This window comes from Paroedura picta, chromosome 8, assembly GCF_049243985.1.
Source record: "Paroedura picta isolate Pp20150507F chromosome 8, Ppicta_v3.0, whole genome shotgun sequence".
NCBI classification, from domain to species: domain Eukaryota; kingdom Metazoa; phylum Chordata; class Lepidosauria; order Squamata; family Gekkonidae; genus Paroedura; species Paroedura picta.
This window is the reverse complement of record NC_135376.1, coordinates 28,160,800-28,186,716: the sequence shown is the minus strand read 5'-3', so window position 1 is coordinate 28,186,716 and position 25,917 is coordinate 28,160,800. Positions and strand designations below refer to the sequence as shown.

Below are 25,917 nucleotides of genomic sequence, written 5' to 3'. Positions count from 1 at the left end.
CTGCCTTGCCAGGATCCGGAGGCCAGCCCTTCAATGGCTGTGCCCTTTTCTCTGGTACCAGTGGGTGACAGTGGGGAATTATCATGCCCTTACTGACTCCCTTGGAGGGGCCCACACAGGGCGTTACTCTCCTCTACATAATTTAACATATTTATATGCCCTCTGGCATAGCTGGTCCGGAGTTAGCTGGTCCGGAGTGTCACCACTATAGAGACCCTGCTCTATTGCCTCATGGATGGCTGCCTGGACTCCTTCCCAGATACATTTGCCAGTTGTTTGGAAGCCATTGCTGGATTGTTAGAGCAGTTGCCTGAAATTCAACCCCTCCAAGACAGAGGTCCTATAGCTGGACAGAAAGGCAGAAGACCAGGAATTGCACCTGCCCACCCTGGCTGGGGTGCAACTTAACATCTCGTCCTCTGCCAGGAATCTGGGGATGATTCTGGATATGCCCCTCTCTTTGGAGGCCCCGGTCACCAGGGTAGCCTGCATGGCATTTTACCACATTCACTAGATGAGGCTATTAGCGCCCTTTCTTCCCCGGACGGTCTAGCCACAGTGACCAATGCAATGGTCACATATAGGCTGGATTTCTGTAACTTGCTCAGTGCAGGCCTAACTTTGTCCTTGACCTGGTAACTCCAGCTGGTGCAGAATGCAGCTGCTAGGGTCCTCACCGGCACACCTTGGCAGCTGGATTGGTTGCCTATGTTGGCATGGATCAGGTTCAAGGTTTTGGTGTTAACCTTTAAGGCCATTTGCAGCTTGGGCCCTGCCTGAGGAACCGCTTGTATCCTTATGCCACCCACAAAGCAAAGCAGCTAATCTACTGGGGATCCCTGGCCCCAAAGATGCATGTCTGGCCTTGACCCCGGCTAGGGTCTTTTCGATCCTGGCCCTGAACTGGTGAAATGAGCTGCTTGTAGTTTTTTGTAAAGTTAATTAAAATTAGGAAACTAAATTATATGCCACTCTCTTCTAGAGCATCTTTGTGAATTAGCTCTTTTTAATTGAAAAAGGCATGTTAAATTGAAGCATTGTATTCCAAGCAAAACAGAAACACACATAAATCATGGAGTCTAAAATTATTTATTTTTAATTCAAACTTTTTTTTATTAAAGTATGAATGCCTTTATGTTGCAGGAATTGTTTACATACACTTGGAAAGCAATAAGCATATTTTCAAGAGGCGTGAGTCCCCCATGATCAATCTACATGCTTTAACACTAATCACACATACTCATACACACACACTCACATACAAAAACACGCGTGATACATATCCACACAGAACAGACTTCTATAGCTATCTGCTTTGATTAGCTCTCTTTTAAGGCTTCTGTAAGGTGCCCTAGTGCCCCTAACATGACCACATTTTATGAACAAGACTGTATAAACGAGCAGCATTACCTGCGAACTATCAATTAGCACTTGGCCTTAAAAAAAAGTTTAAAACTCTTAATTTTTGAATCCTTTCATCTGTGATTAGGAAAGGGTTTAGGAAATATTAGGATGAATTTTACATCAGAACAAGCCATTTGCTTTCAAACTGATCCCAAATAATCCTTGACTTTTCTCTGTTAGATATCCTGTGATCATAATGGTCACTCAACACTGACCCTTGAGAACAAGTGATATCAGGTAACCAAGCCCATAAAGAAGTGATTGCCAACATGATTGCTGTGAAACAAGTACTCTCTCTCGCCACGCCGGGCCTGAGGCCGAACAAGAATCACAGTCCAAATGGAACTAGTCAGAGCCTTTACAAGATCTCTCTCTCTCTCTCTCTCCCAATTAAATTTCCATTTCCCATAGGGGATGCAAAGGTAGTAGGTTCACAACTGGATTTCCATCCCCTCCCTTTTGGTATTCCTGCAGTTTGTATTAAAAACAAACAAACTATGGGTGCTAAGTGGGACATGAATGGCTGCAGGTACATTAAAAAGGTAAATGAATAAAATAAAATAAAGCATATGATTATAATGTGTAAATATAAGCATCTTTAAATATTCAAACTGTGAAATGTGACTTAAGTGGAGACTGTCAGGCTGTTAAATCTAAAAGGCGGCATAGCCATTTCAGCCTGAAGGTGGTCAACAGGATTAGCAGTAGGCCACCAAATCATATTTTCTCTCCAGCAACTGATCTGGATTGCTACTCGGCATCAGCAGTAAACCCTAGCAACAAATCTTAGAGGATGTTATCATTAGAATTACGCAGATGTATTTCAACAGGCAAAAAGAAATAATGATCTCATCTTCAAAATACGAACCTGAATACAAAGGGCCAAAATGGAACTGGGAGGTGAGCAGGAAAGGAGAATAAAATTTAAGAAAAGGAAAAGCTCTCTCACACACATTTTAAAACAGCAGCTTTCACTGTAATGATTCTTTAAAAATATGGATTTGTAGGAGTTTGCTGAGTTGCTCTTTTTTATTTTGAAAAGCTGGATCAGTCAAGTGCTGGGAAGACCTCTCATCCCAAACTGTTGCTTATATATGCTTCTATTCCCATGGCCATTTCTGCTTTTGCTTAATCGTTAATGAGTTCAAATCAGCCATCATCAGATTCTAATTCTTGAGACATTTCCTCGGATGAGCTATTCCGATGGATCCGGCCATCACTCTTCATGCTATGGAAAGTCTTCTTAAAGGCCTCCATCATGGCATGTGCCAACTTCTTGGCCTCTAGCTTGCTCTCACACTCTACAGCATGGCAGTCCATTTGGTAGGACAAGTCATCGTTGATCTCTCGGTATACCCAAGCAAAGATGTTTGGGCTGACATTGTGGTCGGCAGTGCAGTAAGCAATACGTGCAACCTGAAAGGTGTCCATGTGGACAGTAGCTTCTCCTTTGAGGTCCAGATGATGAAGCCAAACTTGGAAGGGGCGGATTTCCAGGAGAGCATTAGCTGGGAAGACGTCCTCTCTGGCAAGTGTGTGTTTCTTCCACAACTCAATGACTGGTTTTTCTGTGCAACCTGATAAAAATTGCATCCCTGTCGTAGAAACTTTACCCAAATATGTAACCTGAAAAGAGAACAAAAGGGGGGAAAGCTTGTCAACTAATACTAGTATTTCAGTTTCAAAATGTGTGATTCATCCACAAAGTATTTTATTTTTATTTAAAACATCTTTATGCTGCCTTTCCCCCCAGTTTAGGGTCCCCAAGGTCACAAACAAACAAAACATTAAAACAAAAATTTAAAAGCTTATATTTGAAACGATAAAAACAATTCAATAAAACACAGTTATTACATACACATAGGCACACACAAGGAGAATTACTGAAAGAATGCTAAACGAAACAGAAAAGTCTTCACCTGCTGGCAGAAGACATTGATAAAGTGGAACCAATGAATCTCCCTGAAAACCATCAATAATTCTTAAAAGCTTCTATAATTTTCAGTAATTATTTTTAGTTAAAGATTTTCCCAAAAACTGTGAATTATTCTTTCAAATTCCAACAGGCTCAAATGTGTCAATCACTGCATCTCAAAATAATTCACACATAGCCCCAAGGCACATCTGTATTAATTTTGAAACAATACATTGACTTTGTTTTAGCTTTCAATTTGACTTATGTACAAATCATACAAGAGTACAAGTCAGAAGCAGCATTGCCTCAAGGCATAATGCATTTTCCAAATTGAAAATATACCTTCTTACTTCCGCTGATTACTTTTATATTATCAACAAAAAAACAATCACTTCTTTACTTGTTAAGTACCTCATTTAACCTCTCCTTTAACTATGCTAAAATAGGATGCCTCAGAAATGCTACATGGTATATTAAAGCATGGGAGCCTAGTGTAGCAAAGAGACTAAAGAAACAAAAAATAAGGAAATCCTCAGTTATTTTCTCTGTTGGCTATAGAAGTACCAACTCTTCTTCGGCTCATCTTCTGCAATAAGAGGATTACAAAATCAATCTAGTTAACAGGGTTTGTGGATACATGCATGTATATATGTCCAAGAGTAGTGCTCCTATGGAAGAGGTGTGTGCTTGTATGAAACAGCTGTCATTTACCTCTCCTTGCTGAAAGTCTGAAATGCCATTGTTTTGTTATGGTTTTGTCAGGAATCAGCCTGAGCCCAGCCTGCAGAGTCCATGTAAAAGACACATCTGTGATCCAACAGTCAGTTGAAATCCAAAGAGAGCTTTATTTAACAGAGTCTACAGAAATGCTAAAGCGAGCCAAGATCTTCCTAAGCAAAAGATCTTGATAGTAACGGCGAACAATAGTCAGTTCAGAATAGTTATAGTGTTCTCTCAATAAGGGAGGGTACATAGGCATTTTGGCAGGAAAGCAAGAGGGCACCTAAGGTGCTAAGGTTCACAGGATTGCCAGATGGCCGGAATCTAATCTCTACAGTTACAGCTTTGTTGAGACTAGGCTGTCCCAGCAAGGTCGCTAAAGGGAGATTGATAACGTAACGGAAGAAAATTTTGAGCCTGAGGACAGATTTACAGATTTACAACCCTTGACCTTGCCAGCCTTCAAGAAACGAAACTAAATGGGCATGAATCGAAGTTCATGACAGGTTTAAACAGAGAACTATTTTCAAATAAAGTGAGTGAGGACATACAAAGTAGACTTGTAGCTCCTGAATACTGCTTGACAGGATACATAAATATTTAGCTTTTGCATTCTTCTTCTTGGATCTATTCTTAAGATGTCCATGTTCTGGTCATGGACAATTGTTGCAGCAAATTATTCTAGATGCCAGGGCATACACTACATGGGCAAGATCTCCCCCTCCAAGAAAAGCTGCAGGTGGCTCACCAACCAAAGCTATTGAAAGACTCTTGCCCACCACTGTCATATGTTATTCAACATGAGGCAGGGATCCAGCAACACCACCAAGCTACACACCTGCTCCTTTAAAAGAAGTAAAAACCCGTATAGAACAAGAGATATTTGCTCAAACTCCGTTAGGGATATTTTAACTCCCTTTGAAGTTCCAAATTCCATTTTGAGTCTCGATATCAGTTGGTTATATTCTATCCATTGCAATGGAATTCCTCCTTCATTCAGAGTTTGAAGGTCTTTTAGTCTGCCTGTGTTAGTTAAGATGTCTATATACTTCAGACAGGATATCCTTGTTTGCTGTTGAGCGGTGAAATAAGCCTCAATTGGTGATTTTATTAGTGAGCATGTTGCCGATAATCTACCCTTATATCTTAGCCAAATCTTCAAGGCACCATCAAACCATAGGCTGTTCTTTATATTCTTCTTTTTGCTTTTTGTTTTCTGACTTGAAGAGAGCCAAAGAGTTTCATGCAAGCTTGATCCCAGTCCAGCCTTATCTAACGCTAAATCTTTGAACATTGGGTTAATCATCCAATCCGCTAGCATAACTAACATCGCAGCATGTGCATATAGTTTAAAACCCCTTAAAAAAAACAAATTTATAAAAAACTCTTGCAATATGAGACTGAAACAGAGTCTATTAAGAACTGCATGATTAAATGGATGATGAACCTCAAAACTCAAATCTCTTTAGAAACTTGGGAAGGGATATGGAATAAGATACCAAAGCTAACTAGGAGTCAGGCTGTTAGGGAGAATTGGTATAAAATGTTTTATCGTTGGTACCTAACAACAAAAGCTTTAGTAAGGATGTCCAATAGGGGTAATAACAAATGTTGGAAGTGTCAGGAGGAGGTGGGATCATTTTTTCACATGTGGTGGAGGTGTCATAGGGTGTATAAGTATTGGTCCAAGGTTCACTTGGAGCTAGAAAAGATGCTAAAAATTAAGTTTGTAATGAAACCTGAGTATTGATTACTAAGTTTCTTTCCGGACAATCTGCCAGTACAGGCAAGAGTATTATTTTTTTATGCTACAACTGCGGCCAGAATACTGTTGGCTAAAAATTGGAAAGTGAAGACGATACCCACGACAGAACTTTGGTTAGAAAAGCTATCTGACTTTGCTAAATTGGCGAGACTGATAGTATTAGTCAATAGCTGACCGGAAAATGAATTCCAGAAGCAATGGAAGCTCTTCGAGGACTATCAAACTAACCAATGACTGAATGGAAGTGAGGGAGGGGGGATGAATCTCTCAAGAGAACCAATTAATCAATGACAATCATATGTGTGTGTATATATATAATCAATAAATATTAACTAAAGAAAGAAAAAGAAAAAAAAACAAGAGATATTCCAGTTTCATTATCAGCAGTAACTTGTTAGCCCTCATCCATCCCAAAACTGCCTCCAGGCACCTATTCAAGTTTTTCATAGCATTCCTGGGATCTTATGAAAGTGCAAGAGGATGATGAGATGCATATTTAGTCCAAATCTCTGTATGGCCCCTCTCAGCAGTTCATGTTAATATTAAAAAGCATGAGGGACCTTAAAGGACCCTGCAGGACAGAGGGGAAGAGCCAAGCATCACTCCCCCAGCACCATACTTTGAAACCAGCTTTCAAGGTAGGCCCTCCACAAAATGGTGTCTCCTAGTTCTATCTCCAAAAGGTGGTCCAGGAGAATACTTTGATGAATGGCATAAAGATCTGATTAGAGGGTCAAGAGAATTAACAGGATCATACACCCCTTTCCTTCTCCCAGCATGGGCCGTCTATCAAGGTGAAGAAGGCCATTTCAGTCCCATAGCCTGGCCGGAAAGCAAACTGGAATGAATCCAAACAATCTGCTTCATTCAGGAATCCCTGAAGCTGTACAGCCAATTCAGAGATGAGAATACAATATAATGGGAAGAGAGGAATATAATCATAATTCCCACTATTCCTGAAACAGTTGTAGGTTTTGTTTAAGTGACACAAACAGTGATCCAAAGGCAGCTATAATTAAAGAATAAACTTACAAGACTATTAGAAATAGATTGTGGTTTATTCTTGCCAGCCAAAAGCAATAAAACTTCCAAATAATGAGTCCCAGTTTATAAATATTCACAGTATGTATAGGGAATATTACAATTCCCGAAGAACGTCATATTTGGTAGAATACTAGGAATCACAACAGACTCATAGTCTTTTATTTCATTTCACTAGACCAGAGATATCAATCTCTACCTTGCTTAAAAGCAGGACTTCACTCTAGCAGACCATTATGCAAATTGGGTTCACATTCATGTTATTCCTTCCCTGTTTTCAAAATTTTCACCTGAACACATACATTGTGTGAACCAAATTAGCTGAACCATACATTAGCTGAACCAAATCAGTGATTCACTGAGGTCAATATTGTCTATTCAGAATGGTAGTGGCTCCCCAGGATACTAGGTGGAGATCTTTCAAATCACTACCTGTGATCCTTTCAACTGAAGATACCAAGGACTGAACTTGGGACTCTCCCCATGTCAAGCAAATGCTCTACCACTGAGCTATAGTTCTCAACAACTACAGTCCACCCAAAACACGGTAAACATAAGCAGTGACTTCAGTAAAATCTTCCGCTAATTTTCTACTGAAGAATTCTAGAGTATTTCAAAAATTCATGCTGGTTATCGAAAAGAAATACAAGCTACAAAAATCCTTCTCTGGAGGAAATAACTTAGCTGACCAATAGCATAGGAGATTCAGCTCTAAGAGATTTTCTATATATATTTTGAAAACATTTATATTTGTAAGTGTGATGAATTAATTTTAAAAGCCAAGTTGGAGTGATCCTGCTGGGAGAAAGACACTTTGATGATGGATTGATGCATTAGCTACCCTTGCTGAGAAGAAACCTGCGCAGAATATAACTGAGCCCCTGGAATAGAACAGTGATGATAAAACAATATTGTCAGGAATATTATTGGGCAGGACGCTGGGTCTAAAATGGTCTCCTAATTCTTTCTGACTCCAACATTTTAACATCCAGCCTGATTAACAGTTTCAGACAACTTGAGAGCATGGGCACTGGTTTATGCCATATAGCTGATCTTAATAAAAGGTATAATGTGTATTTAGTTGTTGGAAAATGATATCTATCTATTAAAAATATTTCCCTTACGATTGCACTATCCTAACAAGAAAAGGAAAATAAAGAAAGTTGCATGGCAGAGAAGGCACCTATGTTGGTTTGAAATTGGAAATGGCTTTTTATGATTACTTTAAGTGAGATCCCCTCTAGGCATTTTCTTTCTTGTGTACAGCAAAGGGTAAAAAAGTGCTTATAGGTGGAGATCAGATGTTGGTATGGAAGAGGAACTACAGTTTTGTTGCCACATAGGAACACTTTCTTATATACCAGGATGTGCATGCAAATCCAACTGAAAGTAAAGCAGAAAGAGGAATAACACTAACTGGCTCTCCAAAATAACTCCAAAATGGTATTACTGTAAAAGGAATGCATATACCAGTTAGTGAAAGCTTTGCCCTTCCTTTTTTGCCATGCAGTAGCCAGAACTGGAGGGATAAGGGTTATATAGGAGCAACAAATATACCGTGGATAAAACAGTGGGTATTACGATGATTTTTATATGTGCTCTGAAAGTCAACTTGTCATAATAAAAATTGAGCTGTGTTTCTCAATGCTACATAGTGACCCATCCCAAAAGCTTTTCACAAGTTAAGGTTACCCTCCAAGTATTGATGTCTGAGGATGGAAAGAGCAAACAGTCCACTACTTAGAACCTATTCAAAATCTTTTTCTTAGATGAGTTTTGGCAAGAGTCCCTTGAGGCCCTGATGAAGGCCTACAATCAAAGCCTATGCTCACTTATCTATTGTGACATCTTGGAAGAAATATACAACAGCAAAACCAGACTCCTTTAGTCCTCAATGCTTCAACCTTTATGAACAAAGACACGACTCAATCTGATTTTTTTGGCTCCACCCTTTCCCAATACACTTTCCTAGATGATTTGCTTTGCACATTAGCCAATATCCTTGATGTGTGAGAATGGGTCTACAAAGGTGATGCTTTGATTGATCACTCTATAATATTGCCATTGAAATCAGCTCCATGATATAATTTTAAAAGATAACAAGGATGGCATTAACATCTTTATGATTTGAAACAATGCCATCAGCTATGTTTTTTGGGCATTATTCTCAAGCACTTTTGGCTCAATGCCATTGGATATGTGGGAATTCAGATCTGGAAGATCTCCCTCACTTTGTTTGAGCCCAGGGATGGCCAGTTCCTATGAGCCCCTGCCAGAACCTGGAGAGGCACAGTTTGGCCACCCAAATTTTAGCCTGTCCTTTGTCTTCAGAACCTAGAGATTCTAATTCTGACAAATTAACTTATCAGATAAGTTTTCACATAGGAGGGCACTTTTTTGCTTTGGCTGCCAGAAAGATCTGAAGTACTTTTAATGAGAATCACCAATATGAAATGTTGATCTTATACATTTTACAGTGATACATTTTGTTTAAATTTGCTGATTTGATATATATTATCCTGAGGCAGACTCTGTTTTAATTCTTGTACTTTTATTAATTAATAATTGTTTTGTATGGGCCCTTGGATACATACAATACATACAGTATCAATACTATTCTATAGTGTGTTTCAAACATTAGTACATTAAGAAAACAGTCATACAAAGTATTAATTCCCATGTTACAGATGTAGTACTGAAGCTCACCTAAGGCCAGTGCTCACCTAAAAGACATGGGTAGGAGCTAGAGACTTACTTTTAAAAAATGAAAGCTAGGAATTCAAATGAATTTTTATACCTATTAATACAGTGATATGATAGAACAAGGGAGATAAAATGGATACCACAGGGACACGGTAAGGAAAAATGGCTGTCATGTTGGCCAGAAAATCTGAATCCTCACTACTACACATAGGAGCTATCCAGATTTTATTGTGATCTATACTAAAACTTTAAAGCAACGTGGGTTTGAAAAAGTTCAGGGAAACCAACGAAGGAAAATGAATGCACGATGATGCTACAGGGCAACAGCAATGAACTTAGGGCAACAACAACGAAGAATTTGGGGCAGATAACTGGTTTGGAAGACACATTGGACATCTGACTCAATAACATCTACTTCTACCCAGGCTATGGGTAGCCAGCTTCCTTTTATGGATCCCACTCAATTCTCACACAGTAAAAGCCACCCTCACTTGAATCTGGCAGGGGATAGTGGGTGGTGGCTGTGATTCTGAGGCTCCATCCTGAACTTTTGCCCTGCTGAGATATTTGAATCAGGGACCGTTCCAAGTCTCTATACAATTATTCTAGCAAAACGTTCATGCAAACTGCAGAAATGCTCTGCTGTAGTTCATACAATCTTCTACACCATACGCTCTGCGAGGGAAAATATATTGGTTGTTCCTGGCCCTAGGGAACCGCACCTAGCCTCAACCAGGGCCATGGCTTTCTCTGTCCTAGCCCCTAACTGGTGGAATTAGCTCCCAGGTGAGCTGCGGGCCCTGCGGGATCTGTTAGCTTTCCGCAGGGCCTGTAAAACAGAGCTCTTTCAGCAGGTCTATGGTTGAGGCTGGGGTCTGCGAAGTAGATTGTTGCCCCCTCTGAGGTCCGAAGTGCACACTGCTCCTTCTCCATTTTTTCCATCGCCTTGGTGGGTGTAGCGGGTGGGTGTAGGATTTTTCTCCGCCATGTTGGGAATTTTTAAAGTCTTTAATGGGAGTGTTAATTGAGTTTTTAAGACTATTGTTACCCGCCACAAGCCAGTATAGTGAGTGGCGGGAAATAAATAAATATAATAATAATAAAAATCATCATCATCATCCCTTCTGGGACACCAAAGTCAGAATATAAAAATACTGAGATTGGCAAAGATAATTCTATAAAAGAACTTTAGATTTAAACTATTTCTGGTTGGTGACCAAAAGTATTTTCAGATGCATTTAAAGAAAAACTATCATTTACTTCAGTTCTAATCTAATCAGTTTCATTTCCATAATTGTTAGGAAGCAATCGCTGAAAAGCTGCGAAACTCTAATGTTCAAGAAAGATCCTGTGGGACAGAAGTCATCAATGCATCTTTTTATAAATTGCCTCTGCTCTGGCTCAGCACTTTATAAGGTAAAGGTAAAGGTATCCCCTGTGCAAGCACCGAGTCATGTCTGACCCTTGGGGTGACGCCCTCTAGCATTTTCTTGGCAGACTCAATACAGGGTGGTTTGTCATCCTCTTCCCCAGTCATTACCGTTTTACCCCCAGCAAGCTGGGTATTCATTTTACCGACTTCAGAAGGATGGAAGGCTGAGTCAACCTTGAGCTGGCTGCTAGGAGAAAACTCCCAGCCTCATGGTCAGAGCTTCAGACAGCATATCGGCTGCCTTACCACCCTGTGCCACAAGAGGCTCCTTCAGCACTCTATATATTATTAAATACACAATATTTAGATCACTGAACTCTGGTATGTAAAAGAACTTTCATCCACAGGTCTATTTCACCAGGGCAAGTGAAATAAAGTCCAGAGCATGAGGAGCATTAAAAGACATAATCAGAACCTTGAAATAAACTTGGAAACAAACTAGCAGCCAATGTAGCTATTTCAAATTGGGGCAGATATGTTCCCAACAGTTAGTCACTGGCAACAGTCAGGCTGCCGGATTCTGGATCAGCTGCCGTTTCCAAGATGTCTTCAAGGGCAGCCCTATGCACCTGTTCAGAATACAGATGGACACATCTGGAGGTTTGAGTAATGAAATGTTGGGTGTTCTATTGATCTAAAGTCAGGTCTCTTCATTCTAGCCCAGCCTTTTTAAACCTTGAGAAACCCCTGAAACATTCTTCAGGCTTCGGGAAACACCAAAAGTGATACAGTCATGCAGAATATGGTTGGTAAGTACAAGCACATCCATGCCCCTCCCCTTACCACCCCCTCCAGGCCCATCACTGGGCATTTGAGGAGGTGGAAAGCTACTCATAGAACTTGTTATAATAGTCTTTGGTTTGCTGCATGGTATTCAGATTAAAAACCATATGTATCAGATTTTCTGCTAAGAAACAGTCTAAATTGAAGTTGCCAGTAGAAAACAATTGGAAATTGATGTCCCTTGATAAAGCTATGCAGTGAAATGCATGGGGATCTATTTAGAATTCTGAATATTAAAAAATCAACTGAAGCTTGAAGACTCCCTAGAAATCTATTTACTATATTGAAATATTTGATGACCCTATTATGTTCCTGGAAGTGACATGTCACCAGACATGACATGTTAACAGTCAGGCCATGTTAACAGTCAGGCTTGAGAAGGACTGGGGGGGAGGAGAGAGGAGGCTGTTTAAGGCAGGAGTAGTTGTGCAGGCTCCACCCCTTTCCAGGTGCAGAAACCATGAGAGAACACACTCATGCTCAGGAAGGGGTAGGGGAGCAATAGAAGGTACCACTTCCCTAGCTTGTGGGTGAGTCCATTAAGGCAACGGGGGAAAGGCTGCGGGCCCCTCTCAAGAGCTCCCATGGACCACTGGTTGGGAATCCCTGCCTTAGACCAAGATGAGATACACAGATAGCAACTGCCAAAAGACATAATCATTACTGAATATTACACATTAGTCGGGGGGGCAGCTTCACATTTACACAAAGGAACTACATTATTGTTTTGAAATATAGCAGAGGCAACGGGGGGGGGAGAAGAATAGTTTTGCTCTGCAATATTTTAAACAGAAAGCATTATGAATATATTCCCAGTGGTGGAAACTCCCGGGTATATTACAGAATATATTCCAGACTTGCAAGGAGAAGCCCCTGGGTGCATTCCCCAAAGCTTTCTATGTGCCAAAGTCGCAGCAGCACAACAGAGACCTGAGACCAGGGAAAGGAAACCTTAGAACCTCTTAGCAAAATTACTAGAAAATATGCTGGACTTCTCTTTGCATGCCATTAAGGCAGCAGTAATGACAGCTCCCAAGAGTACTGAATTTGTCAGTGATGCTTCTCTCCATGGGCCAGGTGATGCTATGTTGTGAGGCATAATCCAAACGTTGAAATGAACTTGGAAACTAATTGTGCACTGTGAAGCTCAACTCACTGGGCCATTTCGCACAGAGCTCAAAGTTGCTATTTGGTTGCCGTTTGTGAAAGCGCTACTTCAAGTAGCGAAATGTAACTAGCCGTGCCCGTAACGCACAGCTGCGGTTTTTGCGGAATTTGGCACTTTCACTTCTCGCCACTTTCGTAACCCACAGGCTTCCGGTTCTCCGTCTTATCGCTACAAAGGAGGTCCCTTTTTAGCGCTTCTGGCCTCCCGTGCCCGTCAATCAAACTGCAGGCACACCTTTGACCTCGACCCTGAAGCCGAACTTGTCGGGGTTCCCTTTTTTTTTAAAAAACCCAGGAAACCCCGTAGCAACGCGTTATCGTCCAATCATTGGCGCCCTTGGAACGTGTTTTCTATTGTTTTCTAGGAACCAGATGCATTGACATGTTTGATTGGTTAATCCCCGCCCACAGTACACGCCCACAGGTTACCTGCTTATATGCACCTGGGCAGACACGCGGTCGGCCTCACTCTTTTGTTTGCGTAGCCTACTGCCCGCAGCACAGGTCAACGTTGCAATGGAGAGGCTTATTTTTCAATTGCTGGCTTACATGCTCGCGGTGGTCCAGCGCATGAATATCGCCTTGTCGCGTCGGACGTCTGCTATCGCGGAGTACCGAGAACGGGTGGCCGGAACGCTGACCAGCAGCAGAAGACGTTCTGTAAGGGTAACCATGGCGGCCAAGAAACGCTGGCAAGCTCTGGCAGAGGTCCGGTTCCCCAGACAGTTCTGGGTGGACGAACGATCCTCTGACTGGTGGGAGAATTTTGTGTGGACTCGCTGGGATGATGACCACTGGATTGCCAACTTCAGGATGTCGAGGGGGACATTTTTTGAACTCGTGGAGGCTCTACGTGGACGCATGGAGAGGCAAGTCACTGGCATGCGGCGCCCCGTTCCAGTTGAAAAAAGGGTGGCTGCCGCATTGTGGTACTTGGCCACCCCTCAGTACTTCCGGACAGTAGCCCAGCAATTCGGACTCGGAGTCACTACGGTTGGCGATATCCTTAAGGAGTTCTGCCTCGCCATGGAGGCGGAATTGTTCAGCAAAGTCGTGTGCCTCGGAGACCGGCTTGGAGCGGTGAGTGTCATTCTATCCCCTTTGCCCTTTAAATTTTTTTTCTTGTTTGACAGGTCAGCAACGAAGACGCGATACACCCCACGCTGACATGCCATGGCTTATATTCTTTTCTTTCCCTTATTCCAGAGTATGGACGGGTTTGCCAGGCTTGGATTCCCGCATTGTTTTGCGGCCGTCGATGGAAGCCACATCCCTATCCGTGCCCCCGGGGGAAGCATAAAAGAGTACGGGAACAGGAAGGACTTTTGCTCTGTTCTCCTGCAAGGAACAGTGGACTTCTCCGGCCGGTTTATCGATGCCGAGGTGGGGTGGAGTGGCAGGAGGCATGATGCCCTTGTTTTCAGGGAATCCAACCTCAGGAAAGCCATGGACGAAGGGGTCTTTGTTCCAGGAAACCCCACCGCCACCATTGAGGGCGTGCGTGTGCCGGCGTTGGTCCTCGGGGACGGAGCCTACCCATTACGACGCTGGCTCATGACTCCCTACAAGCGGCCAAGGACGGACGTGCAGAGCCACTACAACCTCAGTCACTCCCGGGCAAGGAATGTAGTGGAGCGTGCCTTTGGACGTTTGAAGTCACGGTTCCGTTGTTTAATGTCACGACTCCATGTACATATTGACAATGTGACTCCGCTGATAATCGCATGTGTGATTTTGCACAACATATGCGAGGACAAGGGACATAACATCCCCTTCCCTGAGGACGAACCTGAACCTGTAGTCCTTCAGGATACACAGGACATCCCTGAAGCAAGGAGAAAAAGGATATATGCTGAGGGGTGCAAGGTTCGGGACGCCATAGCCACCCACATCTACAGAAACAGGAGGCGTGTTTAATTGTTTTTCCTACTCTGTTGTTGAATAAAGTTTTGTGTTCTTTGTTTAACCTTGTCTTGTGCGGTTTGTGTACTTTGCCAGCAAAAAAACGGGGATTCTCTGGTCCAAAAGCACTTTGACAGCCCTAAATGCTAACTCCCCACTGAAATTGACAAACACAATACGGAAGCGCTGAATGGGGAAAGTTCGGGGAGGCGGGTAGCCAGGAAGTATTGGCGACCCCTGTCAAACCGGAGGATCAATCCACTCATGTTCCAAGGAATAATTTTATTGGTGGGCAGCTTTGATACATTTAAAAAACGGGGTGGTCGATCGGAGCAACGCACGTTCGTTCCCTAACCGTCATTCCGAAGATGCCGAAGCCACGGAAGGGCTCCTTCTGGCAGCGCGCCGAGGCTGAGGCACTTCTGGAGCTTGTGCTACAATCAAAAAGTGTTGGCCGCCTAATGGCCAGCACCCATTGCCACACCAAGGGTGCCTACCTGGTGTTGGCTTCAAAGCTGAGGGAGAGGGGCTATGTCCGGACCTGGGAGCAGGTCCGGACAAAATTCAAGCGCCTTAAGCTGGACTTCCTAAACAGTCTGGAACAGTGGGGGGGGATCCCGCAGCCAAGTGGGAGGACGGTCTTCCACGACCAGATGGTGAAAATATGGGAGAAGGCTGGGAAGCCCCCCCTGGACATGAGGAGGCATATGGGTGAGTGCTGCCCTCGTTGTGTTTTGCCCTTAAACATGCATGGAATGACTAGCTGCCTCTTTCCCCTACTGTCCCCAATGAAATTCGAGAAAGTATTTAGATGCTGTCAACCCCCTCAGACTTAGCCAGCCAGTACTGTAGAACCACTTTGGTTATGCGCTTAGACTCTAACTGTGGTGTGTCCACCAGCTGTGTTTCATCTCTGTTTTGTGTGCTTTTAATTATGATTTGTCTTTTTCTTTGCCCAGCCACACAATCACCATCCAAGCTGGCAACAGCACCTGAGCGTGAGGAGGGGGAGGAAGAGGGACCTTCCACCTCGGGACAGGCTGCAGGTGAGAGTTTTATGTCTGTGAGGGAGACCCATGTGTGTGTACCCACACGGAGCCATATGGGAGCCTGATGTGATGCTTCCTTTTGGAGTGTGATCAAATTCTTTGTTTGATTTCTATAGCTGAAACTGTGGAGGCAAGGCTGCGTGCCATGGAGGCCAGAGTTACTTCCCTGGAGGCTCAAGTGGCGGAGCTGAAAGGGGAGATTGAGCAGCACAGGCAACAGAGGGAGGCGGAAGAGCGTAGGTTATGTTCCCCACTGCCCAACTCTTCTCACACTGTGGCTAAGGCCACTTAAAAGTGTATGCATGTAAACTAAAGAAATTTGAAAATATGTGTGGTACTAATGTGTACTTTTTCTCCCTCCCCACAGTTAAGAAGAAGGAGGACGAAGAGCTCTTCCGGCGCAAAGTTAGGGGGACCGTGGGACGGCTGTGCAGGAGAGTTAGGGCGATGGAAGGGGCTGGGGAGGGGAGCGGTGGGACCTGAGTTTTGTTTCCTGTTTGTGTTTTGGGGTAGGGGTTGGGGGGGGGGCTCCAAGTTTCATTCCCTAATGTTTTTCCCCTGTTAAATGTATACTTTTGTTAAAAAAAATTGGTTTTCCAGGGGGGTGGGGGGTGGTGGTGCTGGTGGGGCTCCAAGTTTCATTCCCTAATGTTTTTCCCCTGTTAAAATGTTTTTTAAAATAAAATGTTATTGCAAATTTTATAACAAGACTCCAGTGTGACTTCTTAAACTCGCACATATTTAACCCCACACCACACTCCTAAAACTCCTTGAACTAACACCCCTCCAACCTCCAACCCACACAGCAGTACCACAATATACACAATCACTAGAGAGGCCGCTTTCAGCCTTGCAGATTCTACAGTAGGGTACACAGAGACAGAGTCAAAAATATAAACTTTATTCAACAAACAACAAAACACAGATAACATGAAATAGAAAAAGTGGGCAAAACTAGGAGGGGGAGTACTTGTCTGCTGGTTTTATTTTTCTCTTTCCGAGAATAGTCCTCCTTCTTGTTTGGGTGGAGGCATTCTGAGAGGGAGTCGGTGGGGTGGGTGCTGGAAGTGGTGGTGTTGGTGTGGGTGGTGGTGGGGGGGCGATTTGTGGAGGGTAGGCCCTTTCCATGACCGCTACAGCCCTCTCCATGAGTCTCCTTATCAGACGCACCTCCTCCACGCCTTCGCGTAGGATTTGGTTTGTCTCTCTAAGGACTGCCCTCAATTTTCTCCCCTCCTGGGCAATGAGTGTGAGCATGGCTTGGTCAGCGGCCGCGGCACGCCGTGACTCCTCATAGCAGTGCTCAAGGAGCCTCTCTCCCACGCTTGTCAAGACGGAGACGCGCCTCAGCCTGCCGCGTTCCCTCGTAAGCCTCTCCTCTGCTGGGAGCGCACCTCTAGGTGGTGGGCTGCCTGGAGCCAGGGGTGGTTCCTCCTCCTCATCTGAAAGAAGCTCTGTTGGCAAAAAATGAGAAACAAAACTGTTAGTAACATCAAAAAAGTCAAAACACACCATGGTGGACATGGTGTTCTTTTTTGTCCCCGTGTTTTCCTGCCAAGAATTTAAACAATCCCCGGCGAGCACATGGCTATTGTTTGTTTGCCCATGGTGTGCTTTTACTTTTGCCTACTTTCACAGCAGGACTCTCAACAATTAAAAGGGAGCACATGGTTAGTGCCTAGCGACATTGTCCTGCAGCTATGGCTCGAAAGGAACAGGTCATGCACGCTCACCATCTTGAATCTGTATCCGCCTGCGCCGGGCAGGAGGTCCAAGCACCCTAGGCTGTTCCTCCTCCTGTGTTCCGGGTATGAAATCTGCAAAAAAAGGAAAAAAAACAGATCTAGGACCAAAGGGTGGCAAAGCCAGCTTCAAAGCCTACACCAGCAACGCAGAGGGACTCTCTTCTTTCTCTTAGCAGTGCTGCTGCCCTGCACAAACAGAAAAGCACAAAGCAGTTAAAACAGCCCCCCCCCCCTATTTTTACTAATACTTACCAATGTTAGTTGATGCCCCCGAATCACTATCCACGTCAGGTGCTGCTGGAGACTCTAGGGGCCCCGTCCCTGGCAACTGTGTCTCTGTGGACAAGAGCAGAAAATAGTGAAAAACGAGCAAGCATACACCATGAACCACAAAGCAAGCTCCCAAAGTTGTGAGCCAAAGTACTGCAGAAGGCCTATGGGCGAGGCATGCTGCAAATATTTTGGGGCTGTTGGTTAAACATGACCGTTTCAAATACTAACCACATCAAGCACTCCACAGCCAACCATCTTAATAAATCTTTTAAAAATTAAATTATAAAATTATAAAATTAAAACCGTTTCAAATAGTAACCACAGCAAGCACTCCACAGCCTACCTTCTTTTAAAATCTTTTAAAAATTAAATTATAAAATTATAAAATTAAAACCGTTTCAAATAGTAACCACAGCAAGCACTCCACAGCCTACCGTCTTATGCGTTGCAACGAGCACACGAGAAAACGATGCCCAAACGTCAGAACACACATTTGCTCAAAAGGAAATATAAAATAAAAAGAAAATCACTTACCGGAGGCAAGGGGCGTTTGCTCAGGAGCCTCCTCTGGCTCCCCAGGAGCGATGGCGATCAGGTCCAGCGTTACCGATTCCGCGGCTCGTTGCTGGACGGGGGGTGGAGGGCGAAAGCTGGAGGAGGTTCCCTCGCCGGGATCCTCCTCAGCGGGTGGTTCCTCGACCGGGGCAGCCGGCTTCCGAACCACCTTAAGGCTCCGGCCGACGCGCTTCGGCCTGCCGGATCCTTCCCCGTCCCCGTACAGCTGGCGCTGCTCCTCGAAGTAGGGGCAGGTTACCTTTTCGTTGCCGGAACCCTTATTATGGTTCACGGCACGCATGTACTCTGCCCTCATTGTCTTGGTCTTCGACCGGCATTCAAGGCCGGTCCTGTTGTGGCCCAGGGCGCGCATCTTAATAGCCACTTGTTCAAAAACCTCCCTATTCCTGTGGGAGGACTGGAACGCGTCCTGGATTTTCTCCTCCGAGAAAATCCCGATCAGGTCCCTGATCTCCGCGTCCCTCCAAGTTGGGCCACGGCCGGTTGCAGGGACGGACGAGGCTTGAGAAGACGATTCCATGTTGCTTTTGCTAGTAGCTGAGCAAAATGGTGGTGGGAGGTGCAGGGTGCAACGGATCATATACCTTCCCGCACACAAAGACAAAGGGACTAGCCGGCTCCTGATTGGTGGAGGGCAGCAGGGGACACGCACATTGGCCACATCAGGTCACATGTCACGTTCAAAACTCCTCGCGCGGGAACAGGATCTGCTCCTAATGGCCAGATTGGCGCCCTTGTTGTTTGACTTAACGCATGCGCGTATTCGTTTACACGCGAGAAGAGCAGTTTGAACATGCAGCGGGAGCCATTTTAGGAAAATGTCCGCCATTACACAAACGCATGCCGGTGTTCAACCGAGAGCAAGTGCGGCAGTACTCGGCAGTTCCCCAATAATATTCACCAGCCACAGCATAAATCAACCAAACATGACATGTAACTGGCGTACGTTCGTTGGCACGCTCAGAGGAATGTTTTTTAAAATGAACGGGGGACGGCGACTCCGCTTGCCGGAGGTCTAGCCGCCAATGGAAGGGGTTGTCCGCACCCAAGCACAAGCACGCACTGGGAACCACACAAAGACCCACTACACATAAGCCGCCCCTCATGATATCACCTCGAATCATGTCTATTGAACCCCTGTAAGCTAAGCAGGAGACTGCGAGCGGCGACCGTTCGTTGGCACGCTCAGAGGAAAATTTTTTAAAATGAACGGGGGACGGCAACTCCGCTTGCCGGAGGTCTAGCCGCCAATGGAAGGGGTTGTCCGCACCCAAGCACAAGCACGCACTGGGAACCACACAAAGACCCACTACACATAAGCCGCCCCTCATGAAATCACCACGAATCATGTCTATTGAACCCCTCTAAGCTAAGCAGGAGACTGCGAGCGGCGAATGTTCGTTGGCACGCTCAGAGGAAAATTTTTTAAAATGCTCCCTGTACGTTGACTCCGCTAGGACTGGCCGATGGTAGACGGGGTTTTAAGCTTTGGGCAAATTTTGGGAACGTGACGGTGTGTGCCACTGTGCTTGTGAAAAACTCTTGTGGTGTCCGGGCAGAATTTCCGAAAGTGATCGTGCTTGAAAGCCAGTCGCTGTCCCGTTGCCTCGTAGATCCCCGCTCGCTCGGAGAAAAAAAAAATGGCGAACAGTTCGCCGGAAGTTTGGAGGACAGGCTCGGGAGGAGGGACTTTGAAGAACCCGCAACAATGGTAACGCACAGGTCTTTAGCGCTACTGTTGCAGATTGGTTGCAGGAGTGTATCGCTATCCGGAGGGTGAATCCAGTTTTCTGGATTCCCCTAGAAGCGCTACAACGAAGCGCTTTTTGCGGGTCGGTTTCAGGATTGTTGCAGATTGTTTACGACGTCGTGCGTTATGGCAAATTAGTAGCGTTTTCAATCAGCAACCATTGTGCTATTTTTAAGCCGTGGGAAATGCCCCACTGATTTCCATATCTTAGGCACAGCTCTTTCTGCACAGGAAAAGGCTGTGAGCATAGCAGCACCTAGAGGTTATTTCCAGCGTTGGGTCTGGAAAGAGAAACAACAAAGAATGTTTTGCAGCATTTGAGACTGGGTTGCACAGCACAGACTGGAATTACAACATGTAGGGCTGCAAGATGTGTCTGACAATCCCTGGGAGGAACATTACAGGAGTGCTGGGATTGTCACTTGCAGAGAAAACGAAAAGTGACATCATTTACCTGGGAGCAATGCTCTATGAGTCACCCAAACTCACCTCTGCCCCATTGTTCCTGCCTGCATATCTCTTGGCATGTTTACTCAGAAGTGCAACTGCAGCACAAGCCTATGTATGTTTATCCACAACTAAGACCCACTTTATTCAATGGGTCTTACTCCCAGTTAAGTATGAACAAAAGTGCAGCCTGTAATGGTCCCTGCACTTCCCTCGTCTGTGAGTATCTGAGAAGCTGTGGGTGAATGTGTGTATGAGAGAGCTTGGGCTCTCCCTAGCCCTTCCCTCTTGCTATCATTCCACCATTTAAACGCTATTAGCAGTTAGTGCCCTGTGTGTTTATGTGTGTATTCGCTGCTATAGACTGCCTTCTTTAGAAGGAGAAGAATAAATTTATGAACATGTTTCCCTAACTCAAGAGTCTTCCAAGCAGGTGAACAAATGGCTCTCAACCCTGCCTGTCCCCTAAAGGAAAACCATCTCCTCTCACACTGAAATCCAAGGAGTTCATTGCTTTGCTTCCAAGAAAGAAGGTGACCTGTCCAGCAGACAGTGTCTCTTGTATACCTGTATTTCCTTAGCACAGCACAGGCTAGTCTACCACCCTGTGTGCACATACTTGGGCATGTGTCCTACTGAATACAGTGTGACTTGCTGTTGAATAAAGATGCTTAGGCGTGCACTGAAAAACTTCTAGAATTGAACATGTTTTGCTGCAGTGGATAATGTTTATTTGGGTAAAAAATTTGTTTGTTTATATTTTGTGTGCTTCATTCTATAGCTAGCGGGTGTTCCTAGTCAGCTCCAAACAGAGCTGGACTGATCCAAAAAAGACTAGCTGATCTATTCAAGTAGGTCTCAGACCTATGCCAATGATCACAGTACTGTTCCTCCAGTGCGGTAAAACTTTGCCTCTGCATTTGTGCTATCAAGAAGAGCCAAAACTGCTAATTTCCTATTACAACGCTTTTTGAAATCCTGTGGCCAGGGAAATGATACTGAATATTTTGTTTTGTTTTGTTTTCTTCTTCTCTTTTCTTCTTTTATAAAGAGATAATTTTGCACATTTGGTCTAGGAGGAAAACGGATGCTCCTAATGTAAAATGCTGCAGTTTTCTATTTATTATTGTTAGATCTATTAAATCCAACATTTTCCTCCAAGGAGCTGGCATACATTATTCTCCCCTCCTCCATTACATTCTCGAAAACAAACCAAACTAAACACTGTGAGATAGGGAATTAATGTTTTCGAGCAGGGATTCCCAACCGGTGGTCCGTGGAGTCCTGAAGGGGGTCCATGGGAGCTCTGGTGTGGTATGGGGGGGTCAGGTTGTCTTTCCAGCTCCTACTCTTCTTTCTGGCTTACATAAGGCAGAGTAAAGGCAGGGGGGGAGAGAAAAAGGAGGGCTAAGGGTGCAGGTACTGATGTCAATTCTGAGGGTGTGGCAGTGGGCACGGCCAGTTGACATCACATCCAGGGCTCCTCACAGTCTGAAAAATTATTTCAGGGGCTCCTCCACAGTCACAAGGTTGAAAAAGGCTGGTTTATAGTAATGAATTCAAAGTTGCTTACAAAAAAAGTTTGAAGCTTTCCCACAATTTAAGAGGGTTTTCTGTTGAAGGATTACTCCTTCAGCTGGAGAGGACCTGAATCCATGCCACTAACACACTTAGTCTAGGTTAGTATAAAGTTTGACTGTGTCAGGTAACATTGTTATTGTTGGAATTGGACTTAACAGAATAGTTGAAAATAATGGTTGGTTACAACGTGCTGTTTATGGACTCTTAAGAAATGGGCAGGTCAGTGTACAATTAGCATTGATGCGAAACGTGGGAAGCTACAAGTTCGGGACCATTCCTTTAGTAAGACTGCCAGCACTGACTTAGCAAATGCCAAAAGACTTCGACAGTGGTGCCTGGGGAAGTAGGAGTTTAGTGAAGACTTGACTTCAGTTCTGGAGTGACATTCAAGATGCATGGGGAAATTCCTAGAGAATCACTATGGAGACCATTTTATGGCCGTATTTTCTCCCCTTTCTCACTTTCTCAAGCACATCAAGATGGGAACTCTTGGTCTACTACTTGATGATACTGGGTGGCCTTAACTAAGAGAAGCACGCATCCCTGTTGATTTTCCTGAAACTCTGTTAAATGTTATGCCATTGCATATAATATCTTTCTGAGATACTTTGCATAGTTGGTATTGAGATGCACCACTTAGTAGGTGCTCCAGTTCTTCCTGGAGAGTAAATCCCAGAAGGCAGTGCTAAGGGAGAATTTCTTTGTTTAGCATACTATACTAATAAGAGCTTCATAAAACTACTGGAAGAGAACATCTTAGTATTAAATAACAATGTCATCAATATGTTGATGACACTCTGCTCTATCTTTCTCATCTGTTTCAAATCAAGCAGCAGTAGTTATGAACAGATGCCTAAAGCTCATTATGAAGGAATGAAAACAAATAAACAAATGGAGGTATGGGATACAGTGGATTGGTTAGCCTATTATAAATGAAATCATGTACTGTGCTTGAAATATCAGTTTTATAGTCTGGAGATTTAAATATGATTCTGGCATCCCATGTAGCGAGCTGTAACTAGAAATGCTATTTAGATTGATATGACAGATTAAATCAATAAATTGAATGGTGCTAAAGTTCCCATAATATATGCCATAGCCCAGGGGTAGTCAGACTGCGGCCCTCCAGATGTCCATGGACTACAATTCTCATGAGCCCCTGCCAGCAAACGCTGGCAGGGGCTCATGGGAATTGTAGTCCATGGACATCTGGAGGGCCACAGTGACTACCCCTGGCATAGCCCATCATTAAATGAGACCTGCCCCCTCCCATTTTATACATATTTTGCAAAAGCCTGATTTTTGATATAGCATGTACTAAAAGTGAAAATCCTTGTGTTGCCCCCCTTCATATAACAATATGTGGCTGCACATTTTGAGATTTACCACAGTTGCCAGCATATCAGAACATGTGGACCTTAACATCTGAAAAGAGCTAACATAAAATATTACAATACAGCAAGACTAGCAGAGTTTTTACAGGTTGGTTTAATGTAGCAAGAAATTAATAACTTATTATTCATATATATCATAGTTACAGTGTTTTACAGACTTTCAGAGGGTAGCCCTATTGGTCTGCATAGGGATGTGTGGTCAAGTATAACCAGATGAAAATGTATCCCCCAATTATTTTTGGATCTTTCAGGATACAAAAAAAAAAAGTTCCTAAAAAGTTCTGTAAATATTTGGGATTAACCGGGAGTATAAAGAGCAGGCATCTGCAAGCTCCCAGTACTGGTCCCCACCCCACACACCCCGTTTTCTAACCTGTGTTTCCATGTCTCCCAAGGCTTGGTATTGTCATGCTATGCTGTTTTAGGTAAGGTTCTGTTGTTCTACGTTCTTTGCTGGAGTTCATTTTTATGTGTCAGTATGTGTGTGGATTCACGTATTTGACCTAAATTGAGATTCATACATTTTACATAGGTGTTCCGTAGTTCCATTTTCTCAACTTTTAAATAGGCTTATCATAGCGAGAGCTTTAATAGCACGTGGAGTTTCTTGAATTTTATGTTTTTCACAGGCATTTGCAGAAAACAGTGGAGGATGCCTGGGGGCACTGTATTCAAAGGCCCCTACAATTGGACCCCTTGTGATTTGAGGGTTTGTTAAAGAAAGGTTTTTAAAGGTATTGGCAATTTTGGTGCCAGTGCCTTTAAAAATACACCATAGTCCCCTAGAAATATTCCCCATAGGGAATAATGGATCCAAATAATATCAGAAACCTACAGGAAAAAGCAGATCCAAGTACCATACCAGTATTTGGAACGTGGGAAGCTAAGCATACTGATATTTGTCACTTTCAATATATCTGTGTCTGAAAAAGACCAATTTTATTAATTAGTCTGTTTATGTTGCTGCACACCCCTGGGGCTGCAGTAGAATAGCTAGATTCAAGTCCAGTAGCACCTTAGAGCCTAACAAAATGTTTAGGGTATTTGAGAGTTAAAGCTCCCTCTGTCAGTGTTATAGGTAAAGGTAAAGGTATCCCCTGTGCAAGCACCGAGTCATGTCTGACCCTTGGGGTGACGCCCTCTAGCGTTTTCATGGCAGACTCAATACGGGGTGGTTTGCCAGTGCCTTCCCCAGTCATGACCGTTTACCCCCCAGCAAGCTGGGTACTCATTTTACCGACCTCGGAAGGATGGAAGGCTGAGTCAACCTTGAGCCGGCTGCTGGGATTGAACTCCCAGCCTTATGGGCAAAGCTTTCAGACGGCTGCCTTACCACTCTGCGCCACAAGAGGCTCTTGATACAAGTGTTATACACTGCTTTTATTAAGGCATTTCATCTTTGCAAGAACATTAAGGAAGATAAAGCAATACAATGGTGGTTGGTTCAAGTTTTCTCCAGTATGAACTGGAGGAGATTTGAACCCACACTTCTCCAAGTCCAGAAATCTAGCCATAAGCTGGTTTTCTGACCTTTTAGTCTATGGATAATCTATAAGCATGGTATATATTTACAATGCAGGTGCGTTGTGGGGGTTTTTCATGCAGTTAATACATCTATAATTAATTTAGAGATAATGGAATTCCCAGGAGCAGATTATAAATTGATCTATCACAGAAGGTCTGATTTATGAAGTAAATAGTTCTACAAAATTGTACTGTAGGTATATTGCCATTAACTTTTAGTATATACTGGGGATTTCAGGGTCTGCAAAGGAGCAGGAAAGGAGGAGTTGTTGAAAAACGATCTATTTGTTTGATGACCAGACTTTAAATTGACACTCCTGGGGGAAAGCTATTATGCTCTCGGGCACCTAAATCTTATGCTATATTTCACATGACAGCTTAGCTTTGGTTGATGTGGAAGAGGTGAGTTATGGCCTTGCAAGTATATGTTTTTCCTGACCTTGTTCCTTGAAATTTAATAGTGACCATGCACAAGTTCTGATACTCTCTTACTTTTGTTTCTCAACAACGAAACAACAACACATGTCAAATCAACCATTATCTTGCTCAATGTTCTCATGGAACTCCTTTTGCTTCAGTAACTTCCATTTACAGGCCCTTGTGATACTTTCTTTGAAGTGTTTTAAACAGATGTTGAGGGTAAGTAATTTTATTATTTAGAGGTACTAATTTTGAGTGTCTGAATTATAACACGTTTCTGAATTTTTAATGAAATGTGTGAATGCTGTTGACTTGAACCAATCATA

At 43.7% G+C, this 25,917-nt stretch overlaps 2 protein-coding genes across 2 annotated transcripts in view; both read right to left on the bottom strand.

Annotated features, from left to right (window-relative positions):
* Positions 1 to 1,073: 1,073 nt before the first annotated feature.
* PID1 (phosphotyrosine interaction domain containing 1) overlaps positions 1,074 to 25,917 on the bottom strand; it is a 117,889-nt gene continuing 93,045 nt past the window's right edge. Inside the window, exon 3 of the mRNA XM_077348825.1 lies at positions 1,074 to 3,030. Coding sequence (XP_077204940.1) covers positions 2,554 to 3,030 — 477 coding nt within the window. The 3' untranslated portion in view covers positions 1,074 to 2,553. The remainder of the gene's footprint in view (positions 3,031 to 25,917) is intronic.
* On the bottom strand, positions 16,835 to 23,353 carry LOC143843164 (uncharacterized). The gene is made up of 4 exons (XM_077348824.1): positions 18,434 to 23,353; positions 17,879 to 17,962; positions 17,615 to 17,698; positions 16,835 to 17,335 (listed from the first exon to the last, which is right to left on the bottom strand). Exons 1-4 carry the CDS (start codon positions 19,053 to 19,055, stop codon positions 16,836 to 16,838), a joined length of 1,290 nt encoding a protein of 429 aa, XP_077204939.1. The 5' UTR covers positions 19,056 to 23,353; the 3' UTR covers position 16,835.